General features: G+C 44.8%; 1 protein-coding gene across 2 annotated transcripts; it reads right to left on the minus strand.

Annotated features, from left to right (window-relative positions):
* Window positions 1–243: 243 nt before the first annotated feature.
* Window positions 244–23,238, minus strand: LOC118402011 (desmoplakin-like). 2 transcript variants are annotated; one of them, XM_052476874.1, is made up of 24 exons: window positions 23,183–23,238; window positions 21,738–21,822; window positions 21,008–21,129; window positions 20,649–20,790; window positions 18,901–19,026; window positions 18,741–18,800; window positions 18,452–18,619; window positions 18,042–18,146; window positions 17,767–17,862; window positions 17,415–17,540; window positions 15,928–16,080; window positions 15,608–15,762; window positions 15,311–15,437; window positions 14,813–14,999; window positions 14,284–14,534; window positions 13,799–13,980; window positions 13,440–13,578; window positions 12,998–13,191; window positions 12,338–12,500; window positions 12,109–12,192; window positions 11,833–11,940; window positions 11,330–11,428; window positions 10,635–11,132; window positions 244–4,311 (listed from the first exon to the last, which is right to left on the minus strand). In XM_052476874.1, exons 3-24 carry the CDS (start codon window positions 21,097–21,099, stop codon window positions 1,090–1,092), a joined length of 6,477 nt encoding a protein of 2,158 aa, XP_052332834.1. In that variant the 5' UTR covers window positions 21,100–21,129; window positions 21,738–21,822; window positions 23,183–23,238; the 3' UTR covers window positions 244–1,089. The 2 variants fall into 2 exon arrangements, with proteins under 2 accessions (XP_052332834.1, XP_035655692.2); XM_035799799.2 differs by having other exon boundaries at window positions 9,306–11,132.
* Between the last annotated feature and the right edge of the window lie 392 nt (window positions 23,239–23,630).

Here is a 23,630-nt window from a genome sequence, read left to right on the forward strand (position 1 = left end):
TGTTTATGCAAAGGTTGTTGATGCTGTTCTTCACAAATCTTCACTGTCAGTCCTACCTATGGAAACACAGGTAGGACTGGATAACAGAAGGGTGTAAACACTAGTGGAACACTGGTGTTACAGTTGAAAAGCAGCATTGCATTATCATCATAGTATGAGGGAATATTCTCCTTATTATTATGCTTCCTAAATCTCTATAGACTAATGATGGACCTATGAAGAACTCTACAGGACACTCACAAATGACTGTTGGGAATTATAAACTTTTATTTTTCAATCCTTTGGAATACAACATTATTTCATTCATAATGGTTTATTACTTGTTTTATAATTCAGCACATTGTGTTGTAAAATATATGCCATTATCAAGTAGAGTGGGGGTTAGTTTTTGGTCAAAAAGACTAAAATCACCTGCCATTCAGCTAAAAATGTGTTTCATTTACTAAATATTTTCACAAGTATTCCCACAAATAATGTTTTTAAAAAGTGATTGTTATTTTCAAATATAATCTATTTTGGGGCTTAGTTGTGGTCAATTTGCAGTGTACAAATGATTCTTACTATTTTCCAAGGCAAGGCCATTCGCTCTGTCAAAAATGGTCCTGTGGCCTAATCTAGTTGCCTACCCCTGTTGTGGATGCTGTGAGCCAAGGATCTTTGAAACAGTAATTGATTCCCTCCCATTCAAATTAAACAACAACCATGTGTCTACATAAAAACAAAGCTAAGTACAATTTAAAAGCAGGTTTTTTTTGTTGGTAAAATGTTATATATTTCAACACTAAATTCCTTTTTACCCAAGTTTAAACAAATCTAAACATTGACATAGATCCAGAATGAATCCAAACAAAACATTCTAACATATTTCTCAATATACCCAGCCTTTATGCCCCCAACCAGATTTAGTTGACAGCACAAAACACCAACTAAACACAATTAATGAAAATATACGACATCACAAATGCTAACCCCACCTAACCCACTTTCCATTTTCCATAACCATAACAAATGTTCCACATCACATAGGCAGTCTACTCCAATCTACTCCACACCCTCTTTTCTCTGTAAGTGTGTTTAATAATAGAACTGTCAGTTGGAGCAAAAGGTGTTGGAGGAAGAAGTTGTGAAGGAGCTGTAACTGGAGGAGTAATCCACACTGCCCCTGCGAGAGCCACTCCTAGACCCTGTACGAGAGCCAGTCCTGGAGCCCGAACGGGAGCCTGGGTTGGACACGTTGTAGGGGCTACTAATGCCCTTGGTGGATATGGAGGAGGCTTGGAGCATCTTCATGCCTTTGCCTTCCTCCACCATGCAGCTATCCATGGCCTCCTTGTAGGAGATCTTCAGCTTGGTTTTGGGGCAGGTCAGGTTCTTGGCGTGGCTCCGCGTGTCCTGGAGCTTCTGGGCTCCACGACCGTCCAGCCAGCCTCGTCGGATTGCCTCCTCGATAGAGGTCTGCTGGCCCGTACCGGGCTCCAGCAGACCTCCTGTCAGGTATTGGAACTCCAGGAATCTCTGTCCGGCCTCATAAGGCAGCCATTTCTCCTTCATGGCCTCGGCCGCAGACATCTTCCTTTTGGTCTTCATGTCCTCAAAGCCCATAAAGGCCTTCTGGGCTGGCTTCAGCTTGGTGGCCATGTCATTGTCAATGATGCTTTGGTGAACAGCATCTTGTAGGTTGAGCCTCTGACCATTTGTGGGGTTGATGATGCCTCCAGTACACGCCTGGGCCTCCAGCAACCTCTGAGCTGTAATCGCGTCCACTAAGCCTCTCCGTAGAGCCTCCGGAATGGTGATCTTTTCCATCGTCTCAGTGTCAAAGATGGCCGCAACAGGGCTCCCTTCGTCAAACTCCTCTGGCGGGGAGAAGATGATGGAGATGTTATTGAAGCGCTTGCGGACAGTGGGGGAAGAGGGGCGGGCCTGGGGGGGGCTGCTGCAGGTGGCCACATCCTCCATGTTTCTGGCGGTCATTGTCAACTCGCTGAGGTTGCTATTGCTGGTGATGAGGTCAGCGAACTGAGGGAGAGTCAGGGTTCCTGATCGGTACTGCTCCAGAGATGTTTGGTCAATGATGCCACGGTCCAGGGAGTCCTGGATGTCATACTGGGTGCCTGTCTTCCTGTCCACCACCACCAGACGGGCTGAACCATCAGAAGCTGTGATGGTGATCTCCTCCCATTCACACTCCTGCTCTGAAAGACTTAGAAAGGTGTCATAGTCAATGAGCTCTTTATGGTAGGCTTCCCTCACGGTCATCTCTATTCCAGTGTCAGGGTCCACGATCACTACCCTCCTCTTACGGAGGATGGTATTCTGGCTGCTCTGCTGAACCGTCTGCTGGGGCTTGGTCTTGTCTCTCAGGGGTAGGAGAACCAGGCCAGTCTTGGGGTCTGTGATGCACCTCTCCTTCAGCTGCAGGTAGGTCAGGTTCTCTTGGGTGTTGGGGTCAAAGAAGCCCTTGGTGTCATCTCCTTCATAGGTCAGGATCTCATTCATCTCCTCGTCGAAGTAGCCCCTCTTGTAGGCAATGTCTACATCGATACGGTGGCTCTCCTTAGGGTCGATGATGCCACCGCTGGCTATCTGAGCCTCAAGCAGCCTGATCCCATGGCCCTTCTCAATCAGATCCTTCTCAATGGCTTGGAAGAGGGAGATGGTCTTGCCAGTGTGTGGGTCTTTGTATCCAGTGACAGCCCTCTCTGCAGACATCAGCTTGTCCTTGAACTCTTTGCCCACAAGGCCTCTCTTCCAGGCCTCATCCACAGTCAGGCAGACATTGTTGACAGGGTCGATCATGAAGCCAGAGGCAGCCTGGGCTTCCAGAAGCTCCAGGGTGGTTCCTTGTCTGAGCAGACCATCCTTCATGGCCTGGTAGAAGGTCATTGCCCTGTTGTTGGCTTCATCATAGATCCCTGCTATACAGTTAGAACCATGCAGGTAGTTCTTGAGCTTGTCCTCGATGTCCTTGCTGCTGAGCTTGCCCTGGTTCAGCTTTTGTACATCTGTCTCAGACAGCAAGTTGGAGTTGATCAGCTCTGTGACGGACACCTCTCCCCTGAGGCCCTGCACGGTCATGGGCTTTTCCGGGGCTGAGAGCAGCAGCATGCCAGAGGCGGGCTCAATCCTACACTTCAACATTAGGTCACTGTAGCTGATCTTCTTCTCAGTGACTGGATCCAGATAGCAGGCTGGCTTCTTGTTCAGAGCCCTGTAGAGGTCTTCATCAATCAGATTGCGGTCAAGGGCAAGGTCTTTGGGCAGGAACACACTCAGAACTGGGTCTAGGATTCCTCCAACAGACTCCTGGGCCTGTAGCAACCGGAGGGCTGTCTCCTTGTCCAGACGTTTCAGCTTCAGAGCCTGTCCAATGGACAGCAGCTTGCCGGTGTATGGATCTTTGAAGCCTGCACTGGCTGCTTCAGCTGTCATGAGGGCGTCTCTATCGTCTGTGTCCACCACTCCTCTGGAGGAGGCAGCATCAACAGACATCTTCTCGTTAAACTTGGGGTCCATGATGTGGCCGGTGGCAGCTTGGGCCTCCAGTAGCATTAGGGCACTCTCTTTGCTCAGAAGGTTCTTGGTCTTGGCTTCAGTGATGGACATCCTGCCCTGGGGTCCTCTGACCATGCCTGCAATGACGCCTGTTCCCTTGAGGCTAAGCTGGATGTCGACGGCCACATCCTCCACGGTCCTCTTTCCCTTCAGCAGCTGCTCCAAGGTGGCCTTGCTGATAATGCCACAGTCACACAACTGGTGGGCGGTGACCTTACGGCGGACCCCATCGAAAACCAGTTTAGACGGGTCAACGGTGACCACCTTCTCGTCTGTCTGGGTCTGGATGCTCATGGAGTCAGGTCTCTGCTGACGCCTCCGCAACTCCTTCTCCAGAGCATCTCTCTTCAGGGCCAGGTCTGACACCTCCCTCTCTGAGCTCTGCAGTCTGCCCTTATACCTCTCCTCCACGGTCCTCAGCTCCACTATCATACGCTCCAACTCGCTCTTCAGGGAGAGTCTCTCCCTCTCCATCTTGCCCTTGTCCGAGTCGCTCTGCCTCATCTGGGTCTCCTTCAGTTCGTACTGGCTCTTCCAGTAGGTGAAGTCCTTTTGCATCTTATCTCGTTCTTCTTGGAGACGCTGTTTGTTGCGCAGCTCAGTCTCCAGGGAAACCTTGATGCGATTCAGTTCCTCTTTATAGTGACCCTGGTGGGACTTGTCCTGTTCCAGCTGCTTCAACTTGATCAGAAGGGCATCCCTATCAGACAGGATTTCAGTGTAGTGGGTCTGAGACTTCTGCACAATCATGGAGGTCTGGATGGGAAACAGAGAACAAGACATATTGGTGACCAGTGTAATTTCAACAACAAAAAAGATGGGCATGCCATTGGTAGTCAATCCATCAGTCCCTGATAAAAGAATAAGCACACAACACAGGATATATAAGGAAATATACTGCGTGTACAACACATTCCTAATATTGTGTTGCACCCCCTTTTGCCCTGAGAACAGCCTCAATTAGTCGGGGCATGGACTACAAGGTGTCGAAAGCTTTCCAAAGGTGATGCTGTCTCATGTTGACTCCCACGCTTCCCACAGTTGTGTCAAGTTGCATGGATGTCCTTTGGGAGGTGGAACATTCTTGATGCACACGGGAAATAGTTGAGAGTGAAAAACCCAGCAGCGTTGCAGTGAAAAACCCAGCAGCGTTGCAGTTCTTGACACACTCAAACCGATACGCCTGGCACCTACTAGCATACCCCGTTCAAAGGCACTGAATGGCACACATATACAATCCATGTCTCAATTGTCTCAAGGCTTAAATATCCTTCATTAACATGTCTCCTCCCCTTGATCTACACTGATCGAAGTGGTTTTAACAAGTGACACCAATTAGTGATCATTGCTTTCACCTGGATTCACCCGGTCAATTTATGTCATTGAAAGAGCAGGTGTGTATATAAATGTGTGAATTTCTAGCTAACATTTACAAATATGGGAATAATGATGAATACATTGTGAGCATAGTGTTTGTAAATGCCTTATACATAGTTTAAAAATGCCCCATAAATGGTTAGCCAAAACCTTAGTAGATCAGAATCAGAATCATAGAAAACACTGAATCATCACATTCAGTGGGGTCCAAAATTAGTCGGTCCCTTGATAAAGATGAGCAAAAAAGACTATAAAACAAATAATACCAATACTGAGCCATAGTGTGCAAAATATTTTTGTGGAAATGCTATATTTAAGAGATAAAGAGATTTGTATTTACACCAAAAAATGGTTCCCCTGTTTCCAATACTCCAGCACCCTCCCCTTGCGAGGATAACAACACTGAGACTTTTTCTAAAATATTTTATGAGATTGAAGAATACATTGGGAGGCATCTTAGACCATTCCTCCATACAGAATATTTCCAGATCCTTAATATCCTTCGTCTCTGCTTATGGACTCTGCCCTCTTCAAATCAAACCACAGGTTTTCAATGGGATCATGTCCGGAAACTTCGATTTTCTGTTCAATGAACCATTTCTTGACATTAGGGATGAGATATTTTCTACATTGTTCTTTCAAAGGTCAAACGCATCGCTGGTGTGCATGGCCAAAGATCCCTATTTTCCTGCCATATGACCATTGCTCCATGTGTAACAACTCTGTGTTGTTGTATGTGTCGAACTGCTTTGCTTTATCTTGGCCAGGTCGCAATTGTAAATGAGAAGTTGTTCTCAACTTGCCTACCTGGTTAAATAAATGGTTGCCTCTGCAAGGAGGCTGAAACTAGACCACAAGTGAATCTTCCAGCAAGACAATAACCCCAAGCACACATCAAAATCCACAAACAAATTGTTAATTGACAACAAAATCAACAAGTATATCAAGGATCTGAAGGTATTCTGTATGGAGGAATGGTCTAAGATCCATCCCAATGTGTTCTCCAATGCTCAGTGGGGCTATCCTCGCAAGGGTAGGGAGCTGGATTATTGAAAACATGTGATCCAATAATTTTTACCCCTATCTTTTGAGAATTTTTTATAACTTCTTGATAAACAAAATATATTTCTATGAGCAATTGTATTAGTATAAAATATATACACTACCGTTCAGAAGAATCTACGGTGTATCTACAGTGTAGATATTGTTAATGTTGTAAATGACTATTGTAGCTGGAAATTGCATATTTTTTATGGAATATCTACATAGGTGTACAGAGGCCTATTATCAGAAACCATCACTCCTGTGTTCCAATAGCACGTTGTGTTAGCTAAACCAAGTTTATAATTTTAAAGGGCTAATTGATCATGAGAAAACACCTTGGCAATTATGTTAGCACAGCTGAAAACAGTCATACTGATTAAAGAAGCAATAAAACTGTCCTTCTTTAGACGAGTTCAGTATCTGGAGCATTAACTGTAGACTAGTTCAGTATCTGGAGAGGGTGATGTAGAGGTAAACCCAGGCCCTGCATGTCCCCAGGCACCCTCATTTGTTGACTTCTGTGATCGAAAAAGCATTGGTTTCATGCATGTCAACATCAGTTTGACTCACTGCTTTAGCACACTCTGCCAACCCTGATGTCCTTGCCGTGTCTAAATCCTGGCTTAGGAAGGCCACCAAAAATTCTGAGATTTCCATACCCAACTATAACATCTTCCATCAAGATAGAACTGCTAAAGGGGGCGGAGTTGCAGTCTACTGCAGAGATATCCTGCAAAGTAATGTCATACTTTCCAGGTCCATACCCAAACAGTTCGAACTACTAATTTTTAAAATGACTCTCTCCAGAAATAAGTCTCTCACTGTTGCCGCCTGCTACCGACCCCCCTCAGCTCCCAGCTGTGCCCTGGACACCATTTGTGAATTGATCGCCCCCCGTCTAGCTTCAGAGTTTGTTCTGTTAGGTGACCTAAACTGGGATATGCTTAACACCCCGGCAGTCCTACAATCTGAGCTAGATGCCCTCAATCTCGCACAAATCATCAAGGAACCCACCAGGTACAACCCTAAATCTGTAAACAAGGCACCGTCATAGACGTTATCCTGACCAACTGGCCCTCCAAATACACCTCCGCTGTCTTCAATCAGGATCTCAGCGATCACTTCCTCATTGCCTGTATCCGCTACAGGTCTGCAGTCAAACGACCACCCCTCATCACTGTCAAACGCTCCCTAAAACACTTCTGTGAGCAGGCCTTTCTAATCGACCTGGCCCAGGTATCCTGGAAGGATATTGACCTCATCCCGTCAATTGAGGATGCCTGGTCATTCTTTAAAAGTAACTTCCTCACCATTTTAGATAAGCATGCTCCGTTCAAAAAAATGCAGAACTAAGAACAGATATAGCCCTTGGTTCACTCCAGACCTGACTGCCCACGACCAGCACAAAAACATCCTGTTGCGGACTGCAATAGCATTGAATAGTCCCCGCGATATGCAACTCTTCAGTGAAGTCAGGAACCAATACACACCGTCAGTCAGGAAAGCAAAGGCCAGCTTTTTCAAGCAGAAATGTGCATCCTGTAGCTCTAACTAGTTCTGGAACACTGTAAAGTCCATGGAGAAAAAGAGCACCTCCTCCCAGCTGCCCACTGCACTGAGGCTAGGTAACACGGTCACCACTGATAAATCCATGTTAATCGAAAACTTCAACAAGCATTTCTCACCAGTACACCAGTATCTCTACCTGCACATGACCATCTGATCATTTATCACTCCAGTGTTAATCTGCTGAATTGTAATTATTCGCCTACCTCCTCATGCCTTTTGCACACAATATATATAGACTTGTTTCTTTTTTTTCTACTGTGTTATTGACTTGTTTATTGTTTACTCCATGTGTAACTTTGTGTTGTTGTCTGTTCACACTGCTATGCTTTATCTTGGCCAGGTCGCAGTTGTAAATGAGAACTTGTTCTCAATTTGCCTATCTGGTTAAATAAAGGTGAAATAAAATAAAATAAAATTAACATTTGTGGGTTCGATTACAGGCAAAATGGCCAGAATGGCCAGAAACGAAGACCTTTCTTCTGAAACTCATCAGTCTATTCTTGTTCTAAGAAAAGTAGGCCAGAAATTGCCATGAAACGGAAGATTTCGTACAACGCTGTGTACTACTCCCTTCACAGGACAGCACAAACTGTCTCTAACCAGAATAGAAAGAGAAGTTTTATTTATTTAATTTTATTTCACCTTATTTAACAAGGTTGAGTTGAGAACAAGTTCTCATTTACAACTGCGCCCTGGCCAAAGTGGGAGTGGGAGTGCGAGGCCCTGGTGCACAACTGAGCAAGAGGACAATTATATTAGAGTGTCTCACAAGTCCTCAACTGGCAGCTTCATTAAATAGTACCTGCAAAACACAAGTCTCAATGTCAACAGTGAAGATGTGACTCCGGGATACTGACCTTCTAAGCAGAGTTGCAAAGAAAAAAACATATCTCAGACTGGCCAATAAAAATAAAAGATTAAGATGGGCAGAAAAACATAGACACTGGACAGGGGGAGATTGGAGAAAAAGTGCTACGTATGGCTATCCGTATTTATACATGTGTTCACTGTTTATCCGTTGCTAGCTCCTGCTTTTCCCAGTCTCTCCTTTTTCTCGCCCTCCTAGTTTTAACCCTTGCCTGTCCTGACCACTCTGCCAGACCTTGACTGCCGACCTGTGCCTTTGCCCCACCTCTGGATTGTTGACCTCTGCCTACCCTGACCCTGCCTGCCGTCCGGTACTGACCCCTGCCTGCCTTGACCTGTCTATTGCCTGCCCCTGTTGGACTATTAAACCATTGTCAATTCGACGTGTCTGCATCTGGGTCTTACCTTGATTCCTGATAGGAGGTGCTTCAGGAAGCATGGGGTGAAATGTCTTCAGATTACCTCAACAAATTGACAACTAGAATGCCAAAAGTCTGCAAGGCTGTAATTGCTGCAAATTACTTGACGAAAGCAGTTTGAAGAACACAATTATTATTTCAATTAAAAATCCTTATGTATTACCATGTCAACGTCTTGACTATATTTCCTATTCATTTTGCAACTAATTTCATGTATGTTTTCATTGAAAATAAGAACATTTCTAAGTGACCCCAAACTTTTGAACGGTAGTGTATATATTTTTTTGACCATTCACTATAGCTCAGTATTTGTATGATTTTTTAAATATTTTTTTCATTCATCTTTATTAAGGGATCCAATAATTTTGGACCCCACTGTAAATTATTTGAACTTAATCCTCCCAGTGCCACTCATTCATTCATGCAGATTTGTTTGAATTATTTGGAATTTGCCCCTCAGATCAATCAAAATACCTCTATGGATTGCTTTTGGACTTTGTCCAAATCCGACTTTAGCTTTTCCCTCTCCTTGGTCAGGTCTTTGATGAGGGCTTGGAGTTCCAGTGTCATCTTGCTGCTGCTCTGCAGCTGGACATGCAGGGATGAGATCTGGGCTTGGCTCTCTCCATCCACACTATCTCTGTTAAGTTTTAGTTGCTCTTTCTCCTGCTTCACTCCTCTCAGTTCCTCCTCTAGCCTCAGCCTCTCCTTGGTCAGATTCTGAGTAAGGCTCTGAAGTTTCTCGATCTCTGTGGTGGCATCATTGAGCAGCCGGCTCTTCTCCTCTATGGTTTTGTAGAGGCTCTCGTTGCGGAGATTGACTTCACGGACCTTCCCCTGCTCTTGGAAGAGCTGCTGTTGGAGAGCCTTTAACTCTGCAGATGCCAGCGCCAGGTGCTCCGTGGTGGCCTTGTGCTCCCGCAGGCTCTTGTCCAGAGCCTCCTGGAGAGCCCTGAGCTCCTGTTCGTACTTCCTCCCTGAGGTGGACACCTCTTCCTGCCTGGCCCTGAAGGTGTTGAGGGTGGTGGTGTGTTCTCTGCAGCTCTGGGTCATCTTCTCCAGCTCAGACTCAATCCTCTTCCTGCGGGTGAACTCATCCTGGGTTGTTCTCTTTTGCTTCTCCATCTCCGCTTCCAGACCGTCCACCATTGCCTGCAGGTCCCGGATGCGGCTCTGCAGCCTGTTGGCAGTTGTCTCAGCCTTGGTCCTCTCATTTGTCTGCTTTTCCAGCTCCACTCGGACCAGGTGGATATCCTGCTCTGAGATCTTGAGCTTGTTTATGACCTCCCGAGAGGTGGCATTACTGGTCTGCAGCTCAGTGTAGGACTGCCTGAGCTTGGTGAGCTCAATCTCCAGGGCACTTCTCTTCTTGCCCTCCTCCTCCAGGTTGTGTGTCAGAAGAATGATCTGCCTGCTCTTCTCCTTGCTGCTCCTGGTGGCCTCGGCCAGCTCCTCCTTCTGCCTCAGTTCCTCCTCTCCTCTCTGGGTGGCCACAGTCTGGAGCTGTATTTCCAGCTCTCTCCTCCTCCTCGACTCTTCCGTCCCTGTAGACCTCTGCTGATGGGCCTCATCTTCTGCCTTCCTCCTCATCGCCTCAGTCTGAGTCACAGACAGTCTCAACCTCCTCAACTCCTCTTCAAGATCCCTTTTATCTGATTCTAGTCCCTCACACTGTAGTTTGAGCTCGGCCGTGTCCTCCTGTTTCTGCTGAGAAGCCTTGAGGATGGTGGTCTTGGTGACGTGGATCTCTGACTCAAAGGTTTGCTTAAGGTTGCTCATCTCCTGGTTGCACTGGGTTCTTACCTTAGAGATTTCCTGCTCCGCCCCACGCCTCCTCGTGGCCTCCTCTTCCAGCTGCATCCTCAGCCTCTCCAGCTCGCGCTCCTTGTCCTTCACTGCCTTCTCCAAGTCGATCTTGGACCAGTTGAGCTCGTCCAGCTCCTTCTGGCGCCGGCGCACGGCCGCCTCGTACTCTTCCTGCTGGCTTGTATAGCGCTCCTCAGCCAGCCTCTTCTTCCTCTTCTCCTCGTCCAGCTGGTAGGTGAGACGGGCCAACTTGTCGTTGAGCTCAGTCAGCTGGCTGCTGGTGTTGTCCAGGTTCTCCCTGGCCACGCTGACCTGCACAGCTGTGGTCCTCTTCACCTCCTCCATGGAGAGGAGTTGTTCTTTAGACTGTGAGAGCTCCAGCTTGTACCGGGACAGGGCGTCCTCTAAGGAACGGTTCTTCTGGCTGTGGCCCCCGATGTCCTCCTTTAGACGACGAAGCTCCTCCTCCAGCATCTCAATCTTGGTGTTCCTAATCTGAGGAGGGAAAAAGTGTCGCAATGAGATAGTGGTTGACCGGAAAAACAGATTTCGGATCAGATTACCCTAATCCAATCGTAACCAGGGAAAGTCATGTCACTAGAAATGTATAATGTACAGTCTTATTCGGAGGGAACACATATATTACATATCGCAAACCCATTATTCTTATGATTGTGCCTTCACACCCTTACCTTCAGTTCCTCCATGTTCTTGAGCATCTCCCCCAGGAACTTGTAATAGTCACTGGAGCGGGTCAGGAGCTCAATGTAGCGAGACTGGAGGTCAGCACCCTAGTGGAGTTAGTTATAGAGTTTATAAATAAACAAGCAGCCACAAAAAACATCCACTACAACAGAGTTCATTGGAAACCTTATTTGCCAACATGTAGGATACTTTTTTTAATAGAGACAAATAGAAAAAAAATCCAAAAAACAAGGATTACCACATTTGGATGAACATAATGGTAATGAATGGCCTTATGCTACCTCAGGCGTCATGATCCCATGTACCCACATTAGCAGGGTAAAGACCAGTCACTGTATTGATAAAACATCTAGGATCTGCCCCCTGTCCATATAACCGTATTCATTATGCTCTAAAAAGATAAACTGATCCTACTCTGAGACGCTTTATGAATACAGCCCTGATGTATTTTTAACACTGTCTACTGCTGTTGGACAGGCTGCTCCATTACCTCCTGTCTGACCACAGTGGCAGGGGACTGGAGCATGGTTCTCTTGATAGGGATGTTCAACAGGGTCTCCAGTCCTGCACTGTAGGAGGCCAGCTGCAGCTCATAGTCCTGGAATGAAGTAGCACCACGTGTGAACACAGGCACTTTGTATTGTACATGCTACAGTATGGAAGGGATTTAGGTGCTGATGTGGTATTCAAACTGGTAAGATACTTTCAGTGACAACCACATTGAAGGTGTGGAGAGAATGACAGGCTGTGAAAGAATGGCATTCACCTTAATGGAGGCAGCGCAGGTGTCCGCATCCTTCTGTACATCCTCCACCTTCTCCTTCCTCCCTTTGATCTCACTGTGCAGCACCTGTCCATCAAACATACTGGGCTTGTGACGAGTGCATTAGAAACTATCAATCATACCTGAAACAACCAGTCAGTGTCTGTACTGTACAGAATTGCACAACAACAATAACAATATATATTTTGGGTATGGCTGTGCAGTGGCCGACCTTCTGTTGGTTGAGGTGCTCCATGACAGCCTGGATGTTGCTAAACTTGGCTGTCTGCAGGGTGTCCTGGCGCTGTCTAGCGTTGTCTATCCACTGGTCAACCACTCCGCTGCTCTGCTGGAAATGCCTCAGCTGTTTCTCCTGCTTCTCCAGGTCCCACACTCTGATGAGAGAGGATGTAATTATGCCCCCAGCTTCTGGAATAGCCTGACAGAAGACCTGAGGAGGGCCGAAACTATGGACATATTTAAGAGATCTTAAAACACACCTTTTAAGATTTTATTTTCCCTACGGTGCTTTTTAGTCATTCAATTTTTATTGTTATTGTTTTGTTTTTATCCTCTTAAGTGTGCTGTGGAGTAAATATCAAGGATTTTATTTTCATCGTTTTTTAGTTGTTTTTTCCCTGTGAAGCACAGTGCATTGCATTCCATGTCTGAAATGTGCTGTATAAATAAAGCTTGATTTACTGGAGAAAATGAGGGAGAAGAGGAACAGTTAGTCCCATGGTCAATAGAGTTGCTGAATTACTAGCAAGAAGGATCCACTACTTGGGCATAGAGGCGACATCAGAACTGAATACGTATCACGGCCTGGGTATTGAAGAGTTTGCGAGAGTGTATGTGAGAAGTGTATGTTTAGAGATGTAAGGGTCCTCACCTGCTGTCGATCTGTGTCTGGATGCGTCTCCAGCGGTCAGACATCTGGGTCACCAGCTCAGAGTACTTGGACAGGTCCACATCACACTTGTGTAAGGAAGCTGAGATCTGACTGTTCACGTGGACTGCATTGGCCAGGTCACTCTCCATGGCCGTCAGAAGGTCTCTCTTATGTTCCAGGTCAGACTTCATTTGCTGTAGTGGAAAGAAAACAGGCAATGCTCAAGACACACTATTGGACACTGATACGAATCTTGCTGAAACATACTCCCTCTCACAGTTCTACAACACTAATGCACAATTAGAATATTGAATTGCAAAAGCAGTATATACATATATTATTTGGCAATATTACACAGCTCACAATCCGAATTGATTGACAGATAGATGAACTAACTGACAGATATGAATTGACAGCAGTGGTGATTGATGGTGTGTCTGACCTTGAGTGTAGCTCTGTAGCGCTCCAACTCGTTGAGATCCAGGGAAGTGGTCTCCTTCTCGGTCAGACGGGCCTCGTGGACCTTGATGACATCCTCAGCCTGGATGAGGCTCTGGAGCAAGTTCTGCAGATATGACAGTCTACCCGGGGAACACATACACACAGAGACCACGTTACAAAACCACTTCAATAAACAAGACCTTTCAACAGTGAAACAACAAACAACACCACAACAAACTACAACCATTTCACACAGGTGAAACATACCCTCAATAAACATTTGCTAAACAGTTAGTTTTCTCATCTACTTCTTAACATAGGAAGAAGACGAGGAGGTAGGAGCTCCTGTGAGAGCTGTACCTCTGGAGGTAGGCAGAGGACAGCCCCTGCAGATCTCCCAGTTTCTGGTTGAGGAGATCCAGCTCTTTCCTTAGGAACATGGCCTGCTCCGAGTCTGCTGCTGTCCCCTCCAGCTGCTTCACCACCCTCTCCCTCAGTCTCAGGTACTCATCACGCACACCGTCCAGGTCATTGTGTATGCCCTGAGATTCACAAACAAGGGTTAGTACATCATGTAGAATAGTTTGCATTTAAGATGATTGACATTATTCAATGAGAAAGACACTGTGGCCATCTATTGGCTATCTTTGAACACTTTAAATGAATCCAATATTCAAAAACACAATTGGATAGGATTGACCACATAGGTTCCCTTACATTGCGTTCACCTATCCAGTCATGCTATCTCATAAATTACACAAAGACAGGAGGAAGAAATGCGAAGGTGTATGTTTCTCACAGGCCCATTTCATCTATTGAATGAATGATGATATGCAGTTGCATACCTCCAGCTTCAGGAGGTGCTGTGAGCACTCCTGCACACTGTTCTCCCCCAGGGAAACATGGAGGTGGTGGCTGAGGCCTGATTCAGCCAGCTCCAGCCTGCGTCTGAGGGCTTGGAGGTCACTGAGCAGGGTCAGGCTCATGTTAGAGCCCTGGGTGGAGATGCTGGTCTCCTTCAATGAGGTATGGGTGATCTTGGTAGTGTTAGCTTTGATGGGCGGCTCAGGCTGGACCACCACCACGTTGGATTGATCTGTGAAATGAAATGGAACCAATTTGAATTTAGTGGACTGGCATCGAATTGAGTAGCCATACATATTCCTAATATAACTGACATCCAACATAATCTAATTGATTTCTTGGCAAACATCTGTAGCAATTGGGTCACAGTATCCACTGGTTTTTATTCAATTCATTCCATTAACCTTCCCGACTAATTCACTTGAACTGATGCAGTTTGTAATGTAGACAGGGAAGGCGTTAAGCCATCTAACAAGCTCCACTGGGTAGACTAGGCACCCTTGGACTCACTGTATGTAGGCAGCCCTATGACCAGTGTGTCGTAGTGGCTCTGGGCTCCAGAATACTGGCCCTCCATCTTCTTCTTCTCATCCTCTCCAAACATCTCAGAGCCGTGGCTGTTGCGGAGGAACTCCTGGTAGTGAGTCTCCAGACTCTTAATGATGTTACGGTACTCCTCAGGACGCATCTGGGACAGCTAGGAGAGAGAGTGATGGAGAGGAAGGAAGAGTGAGATTTACAACTACTGTGGGCTAAGAGGGCTCATTAAACATCTACTTACTTATTGTTGTGGATGAAAAATAACGAGATGTTAGAGTTAAATAATGTCTAAATAAGACCAACACTTGAGATGTCTAACACACAAACACAACGTTAAATATGTCCAAATGGTTGTGTTGTATTGCCACCTAAAACCTTTGTTCCTTGTTCATATTGTGAGAGTAGCACTTATTGATTGGTATGACAGATTGTCAGCAGTGTAAGTCATAGTCTTGTTTAAGGCCTTACCATGGTGAGGGTGAGGGAGTTGATATGGTTGATGTCTTTGACACAGTACTGCCAGGAGATGAGGCTCTTGATGTTGATGTAGAGCTGATTCCAGATGCCCATGATAGCCTCATAGTACTGTTCATTCCTGCAATACACAACATAGGATCAGTTACTAATCTGTTTGTGTCATAACAGTGTAAAGTCAGTTGACATATTCTGACACCAGCATTCATTAAATTATTTGTAAGTACTGTAATGTCATTTTTATGTCACTGTTATTTAGTCCAAGCAGTGTGGTTGTCGAGGGGGTCTTACTTGTTGGCCAGGCCGATGCTTAGGGGGTTGGGCGGGGGGATGAGGAGACACACAGATGGGATCAGCATGTCCAGACCTCCAGGACCCGTCACCTGCCACTTACTGCGCTGGGAGTTGTCCTTCAGGATACCCTCGTCCCCCTTTAAGATCCCTTTCTGTAGGACATGCAAAACAGTGTAAACTCACTACTGTTGCGGATCTTCTCTACGTAAATGTTGTATGTGTGTTTGGGGTGGTAGTATTGTAAGAATTTGTATAAGGGACATCAGTTCATGGGTTAACACTTTAAAATGCGTGTGTACGTATGTGTGGGTGCTGACCTGGTCCTGTTTGAAGTCACACAGGGCCTGTACTATAACAGCTGTGCTGCTCTTCTCTTCAGGGTTACGTGGTCTCAGCCTCACGATGCTCTTGGACTTATTCACCAGGTGCTTCACCTGCCTCTTATTTTCCATGACCCTCTCTTTCTCTCTCTGCATGGGGAAACAAACACACAGGTCATGTAATGGTCACAGAAACAGGACGTGTCCTATACCTTTCCCTGAAGAATATGGTACCACTATTTTAAATAACTTTAAGCATCCTATATAGTTGTTACATACCTTATGACATTTGCATTATCTTGTTCACATTTCCATTTCTAAATCATGCCATGCAAACAGGTGAGAGAACGAGTTATCCTCGATGGAACAGTAGTGGAGAGGATAGTAAGTTTTAAGTTCCTCGGCGTACACATCACAGACAAACTGAATTGGTCCACCCACACAGACAGCATCGCGAAGAAGGCGCAGCAGCGCCTCTTCAACCTCAGGAGGCTGAAGAAATTTGGCTTGTCACCAAAAGCACTCACAAACTTCTACAGATGCACAATCGAGAGCATCCTGTCGGGCTGTATCACCGCCTGGTACGGCAACTGCTCCGCCCACAACCGTAAGGCTCTCCAGAGGGTAGTGAGGTCTGCACAACGCATCACCGGGGGCAAACTACATGCCCTACAGGACACCTACACCACCCGATGTCACAGGAAGGCCATAAAGATCATCAAGGACAACAACCACCCGAGCCACTGCCTGTTCACCCCGCTATCATCCAGAAGGCGAGGTCAGTACAGGTGCATCAAAGCTGGGACCGAGAGACTGAAAAACAGCTTCTATCTCAAGGCCATCAGACTGTTAAACAGCCACCACTAACATTGAGTGGCTGCTGCCAACACACTGACTCAACTCCAGCCACTTTAATAATGGGAATTGATGGGAAATTATGTAAAATATATCACTAGCCACTTTAAACAATGCTAACTAATATAATATTTATATACCCTACATTATTAATCTCATATGTATACGTATATACTGTACTCTATATCATCTACTGCATCCTTATGTAATACATGTATCACTAGCCACTTTAACTATGCCACTTTGTTTACATACTCTTCTCATATGTATATACTGTACTCAATACCATCTACTGCATCTTACCTATGCCGCTCTTTATGTACATACTCTTTATCCCCTTACACTTGTGTCTATAAGGTGGTAGTTTTGGAATTGTTAGCTAGATTACTTGTTGGTTATTACTGCATTGTCGGAACTAGAAGCACAAGCATTTCGCTACACTCGCACTAACATCTGCTAACCATGTGTATGTGACAAATAAAATTAGATTTGATTTGAGTAGCAAGGAGGTCAAAGAGGGATATCTGCAAAAATGCTTGCTACTCATATCAAATATTTGTTGAAAATATGATAGTTGTGGGAGAGATCCCATATGGAAACATTCTCAGGTGTCATTCAGTGTTAGGTACCTCGAGGTTCTTCAGGAGCTCAGTGAGGTTCTCCAGAGGTGTTCCTTTATCACAGGTAAACTTCTTACGGATGATCTCATGGTCCTTTTGCAGCTTGCTGTAGGTCTCATTGGCCTCCTTGAAGAACTGCAGTAGAGAGGGAAGGTTAATAGAACATGGGATACAGATACTGTGATCTGTGTGTTTGTGTGTGTTTGTGTGTGTTTGTGTGTGTGTGTGTGTGTGTGTGTGTGTGTGTGTGTGTGTGTGTGTGTGTGTGTGTGTGTGTGTGTGTGTGTGTGTGTGTGTGTGTGTGTGTGTGTGTGTGTGTGTGTGTGTGTGTTTATGCAAGTATGTCTACGTGTGTATTCACCTGGCTGTAGGCAGCGTTCTCCTTCAGGTGGACATGAATACACTTGGTGATCTGGAGCAGCCAGCTCCACTGGGTTTGCAGAGTGTCCATATAGGCCTGGGGAACAAACAACCCTATTAGTTAGTAGCAACTTCATTAATATTGTAGAACAAAATCATGTTACCACTTCACTGCTTAAAGGGGAGCTAAGCATACAATTATACAAATCCAGTAACTTTCCCAAAATGTTCCAAATGTTAATGGAATTCTGAAAATCTAGCTAAAGTGACTCTCACCTCTATCTTGTCTGAAGCTGGGTGATTGTTCTTCAGGAGACCATCCACTTTCTGCTTCAGTTTGTTCAGCTCCTTCTCTTTCTCCTCCAGGGCACTCATCAGTTTCTGGGAGAGAAAGATAAGACTGTCTGTGAGTAAACCTACAAAAGGACTACTACAGTCTAGTTAGATGGCCCCTATTCTTTATACAGTGCACTAAAAGGAGTGCACTAAATAGGGTATAGGGTGCCATTTGTGTCGCAGCCGAGGAGGCATATCTCCTCATGGTTACCAGACCTTGATATTCTGCAACTTCATGTTCATTCGTAAATAGCAGAGTGAAAACAAGACTTTGGAAGTGCGATAACATGAGACTACAGTAGTAAATGCACTGAATAGATACATTTCATGTCAGTATTGTAAGGCCTTACAGAGTAGCTCTCCTGTTTCTTGGGGATGTAGACATCGATGTTCTTGTCTCCCCAGTTGAACACCAGCTCCTCCTCCTCTCTCTCGTTGACCCACATGATGGCCCTGGAGATCTCCTCGATGATGTTCTGCAGCTCTCTCAGCTGGCCCGTACGAGCAAATGACATTTTCTGACAGAGGAGAAGATGAACAAAGATGAGCCCAATGAGGCAAGTGAATACAACTATGAAGAAAGGAATGATCAAATAACTTTATTTTGTTAAATAGTTTGTTGTTAATACGGACTCATACCTGCAGACTGTCCCATTCTTGCTGCAGGGAATGGAGGCCACCCTTGTCATCCTTTTGGGCCTGAGTTAAGACACACAGACGATTAGTAGGAACAGAGGTTTTTCATGGCTATATTACCTGACCATGGAGCACCTGTTATAGTCAACTCTATCGTACGCACCAGTTCATCCCTGGCGTGATCCACCTCATGGCTCCTCTGTATAGAGCTGTGTAACTTGTTCTGGCTGAGGATCTGCTGCTCGATGGTGGCCGCGTCGTCACCCCACGGAGAAGTCTCGATCAGACGCTGCAGACAGACACAGACAGATATACAGGCGATAGAGCTTACTCTATTTTCTCGAACAACACTGAGTCAAAGTAAAATCATGGCACCAACATTATGAGGTTTTGCCTGTGTTTTTTATTTGATTTTTTTACCTTTATTTAACTAGGCAAGTCAGTTAAGAACAAATTCTTATTTTCAATGACGACCTAGGAACGGTGGGCTAACTGCCTGTTCAGGGGCAGAACGACAGATTTGTACCTTGTCAGCTCAGGGATTTGAGCTTGCAACCTTCCGGTTGCTAGTCCAACGCTCTAACCACTAGGCTACCCTGCCGCCGTGTTAACTCAATATTATACACAATAATAGCATTAGTATTACTGAATAACAACCTCTCTGCTTCAGGATTCATTCAAATAAGTAAAATTTGGTGTCATGTAGTTAGCAATTCTATTGAGTATTTTCTGGTGAACACCAGTTCATACCAGCTGTCGGACAAAGTGATAAAGTGCTAGCGAAACCAATTATCTGTTTGTGTGGAAGGCTGAACAAATGTGTCCTTCCTAAGTCTATTCTCTAGATGGCAGTAAATAACCGTTAACTGATCAGTGTGTCTGTCATCAGTAGGAAACTATTCCAACTATTCCCCCTGAAGAGTTCACTCCAATCCACTCAGCGTTGATAAGAAAAAGGGTTGAGTTCTGCTCAGTAGAAACTGGCTGGGGGTGGGTGGGTGGCCAACCACCTCCACCCTGGCCAACCACCTCCACCCCAGCCACCTCCACCCCATGACTTTTTAAATTGTGGACAGCCTGAGGGAGATATGGTGGAGGGAGATATGTGTGGGGAGAGAGGCTATGTAACAACTCATATACAGTAGGGTCACTAGAGAGGCAGGGAGGGAGAGGGAAGGGGGAGGGAGAGAGAGAGAGGTGGGGGATGGGGAGAGAGAGTCAGGAAACGTTTCACTCTTGCCAATACCTTTATTGACTCAACGTGATAGAGAAGGAGACAAAGTTCTGTACACAACATGCAGTGACAAAGTCAGAAAGACACAGAGGGAGTTGAAAAAATCTGAGCAATGAGGAACAAAGGAAGAGCTTAGGTGAGATAATGATAGGGAAGGGGTGGGAGAGATGAAGGGATAGGGAGAGAGGGAGAGGCAGGGAGTGGTGTGTGTGAGTGAGTGAATTTGTTGGAAGCAAGGCGTGCAGGGTGTGTTCTCGTATGCATGTAAGTGATCAGTCATGTCCCATATTGGAATGAGTCAGTGGTGAGTGTCAGATTTTACACTCCTCTCCTCCTTTTCCCATGTTCCTGTCTCTCTTGCTAAGTCTCTGTTCCTGTCTTCCTCGCTCTCATCTCTCTGTCTCTCTCTCTCTTTCTGAGCGTCCATGTGGTGGTATTGTGTTTCAGCAGGTCAGATTCTGCGATAAGATGGGTGTCATGCTTCAACCTCCCTTCACACACACACAAACACTCTCTCACACACAATGTCCTACCGCTCTATACCGGTTTAGAGCTTGGAGATGAGGATGGTATATTGTCTAGGCGGTGAGTTCCAGAACAATGAAGCCATCTGTTACACCCTATACAATCAACCTTTATGGGGAATCACTAAATAAATGATGCAGGTTTTATAATACCTTCTGTTGGCCTATCCAGGACATGGCATCAGCGTAGGACCTCCCTCTCTCCTCCCAGCCAATGCTTCCTCTGTTCTGCCTCTGGGTTGTCCCACTGATGGAGGAGATGATCCCACTCTGCATGCTCTGGAGCTGCTGTACGCTGTATGGAGGGAGAGACAGGAAGTGTCAGGCATGAAAGTTAAGAGGAGATTTGTCCCATCTGTTTTTAAGCACAAATGTAAACGCAAACAAACATGCAAATGCATTTATCAAATACACACAAACACACACTCTCTCTTTCTCTCACACGTACACAAACACAGATGCACTCTTTCCGTCCCTCTCTGACTCTCTCTCACACAGACAGCTGTCCTTGCCTCCTGATGATGTTGTCGTTGGGTTGTCTCATTTGCTGCAGCTCTATGGCACATTCATTCAGTTGGTCTATAGTCTCAGAGGACATAGTCATCAGCTTGTCCACCTCCACCGCTGGGCCACGCTGGGGGAGGACAATCATATGGTCAGTACAATAATACACACATACACAACCCAGTACTGTCAACATACCCACACTATCCAAAAGACTGCCCAGTAAGCTGCTACAGATCTGCTACCTTATTTGAACAGTTTCTCACAGCAGGAAAATAATCCTGCAGCAACAGAAAATGTAAATAATTATATGAATTATAATGAATTTACATTTTTGTAGGGGCTGAGTGATTAAATGAAGATAGCAGACCTGTAAAAATGTCCCATTCATGGACAAAAAAGGCAAAAAGAGTTATTTTCTATTGAGTAATTTGAGATGAGTGAGATATTATCAGCACAGCTGAAGACCACAGCTGCTACCAATGCTGCTACCAATGCTGCATCAACACAGATAAACCTGTTTCTGTTTACATAGAAACATCCCAGACATCAATGAAAAAAATATGGCTTCATATTTGTAAGTGAAAAGATATGTCATTATGCTGAAGCTAAAACTATTTAAATTCTGCTCTTCCACAACCAAACATGGTCTTGTGTCAGTGTCTGTGTAAATGCAGTCATGCATGCTTAAGTGTGATTTCATCCATAACTATGCTTTGACCTATGCAGAGTACTTACTGCCTGGAGAATCTGCTGTACTCTCTGCAGGTACTCCTGACACTGGCCTTGCAGGAAGAAAGCTTTCTTTTGGATGCTCTGCACACTAAACATAACAAAACAAGGAACACACCATCAACATTTGTTATATTGCATTATATTGCAAAACACAGCATCCATTATAATAACTTTCGTAATCTGCATTATACTAATATGAACAATATTAACAAGGTAGTTGACATCATTCAATGACATCACTTCTTGAGCAATAGCTGGGTGAGGATCGAGTTAAGGTGTGTGTGTGTGGTGTGTTGAACATTTCGAACATGTTTCAGCTCTTGAACACAGCTCAATGGATCTTAATATATTGGCTCTGACCCAGAATATGTGTTGAGTAATGTCTGTGATTGTATTCTGGATAATGTAACCCAGGCTATTGAAACTCTATAGAATAAGGAATTGACCACTATTGTGTGACTTTAGTTTTATCATCTAAACATAATGTGGAACAGCACTTTATAAGGGTATAATGCTATGGATATATCATACTTTTGATTCCTCAAATCAAAGAGCATTGATTTCAATGTATTAAATGTGTAATTAAATGTAATCATAATTAATACATATTTTAAATAAACCGTGGATTTTTGGGGGTATTTACTGATCTAATGATATAATGAAAATATATGCAGATAAAATAGACTGTTATTATGTATTTGGCAAAACAGAGTTTCATTCATTTTCATTGTACAATGTATAATGAATGGTCTATTCAACACTTATCTAAAACAGTCCAGGTTGATATTTACACTAGAGTCTGGCACTGTAAGGTTCCATCTGAAAAAATATGATTCTCAGATAATTGGCTTTATAGTTCCAAACCCTATTGTTTGAATGGTGTCAGTCATTTAAAAAAATATATTGTATACTTTTGAATTTAACATCATGAAATGGGGGTATTTATACATTTTGACAAAAATGCAGATAAAACTTTAGAATCTAAAACTCTCGTGTAGGCCTATTGGTCCAATGACATTAACGGAATTATGCTGAGACTGGGTTCAAAGTATACCAAACCATACAACTCTGCACAAGGACTACTTTTAACGATTTACACTGAACATTTTACAAAAACACATTTACACGAAGAACTGTGCAGATACAAAGTTTGGTAAGAGAATTACGATAAAGTGTCCCTCAGACTGTATTCTGTTACCAAACGTTGTGTCTGCACAGTTCTTTCTGTAAATGTGTTTTTGTAAAATGTTCAGTGAACATTGTTAAAAGTAGTCCTTATTTATGGTGGTTGGTTATGGTTAGTTCAACTTTGAATTCAATGGTTTTTGTTTGGTATACATTTTAAGTGAAAAATCTGCAAATCTCGGCATCATTTCGTTACCATGTAATTTCCCCTGTGCTTTATTTAGGCTAACTGTAATTATACATGTACGGTACACATTACATACCTTGCTCCCCCTCCCCCTCCGTAGCCACCTCCACCTCCACCTCCGTAGCCCCCTCCACCTCCACCTCCGTAGCCCCCTCCACCATCCCCTCCGTATGACCCACCAACAACCCCCCCGTAGGCTCCTCCACCTCCACCTCCACCTCCCCCCAAGGAAGATTTGGAGTAAGTTTGTGAATAGGTGTATCCATCTCCATATTCCTGTTGATAGCCGTTTCCACCGACGAAGACCTGGCTGCCGTCATTCCTGGGAATGGTGAAACTGCCGCTCGTCAGGTCTGGTCGAGAATTAGTCCTCCGAATAATGGTCGGAAGTCTACTTTGAGAGCCGTACATACTAATTTCCAGTCGTGTTTATGATTTGCAATTCTGTTAAAAAATGTAAATGGTATTGAAAGAAATGTAGTCCTAAACGTCAATGGAGCTCGTCCCTGCGCGCACAGTCGACG

This window comes from Oncorhynchus keta, chromosome 23 (assembly GCF_023373465.1).
Source record: "Oncorhynchus keta strain PuntledgeMale-10-30-2019 chromosome 23, Oket_V2, whole genome shotgun sequence".
Lineage (NCBI taxonomy): Eukaryota > Metazoa > Chordata > Actinopteri > Salmoniformes > Salmonidae > Oncorhynchus > Oncorhynchus keta.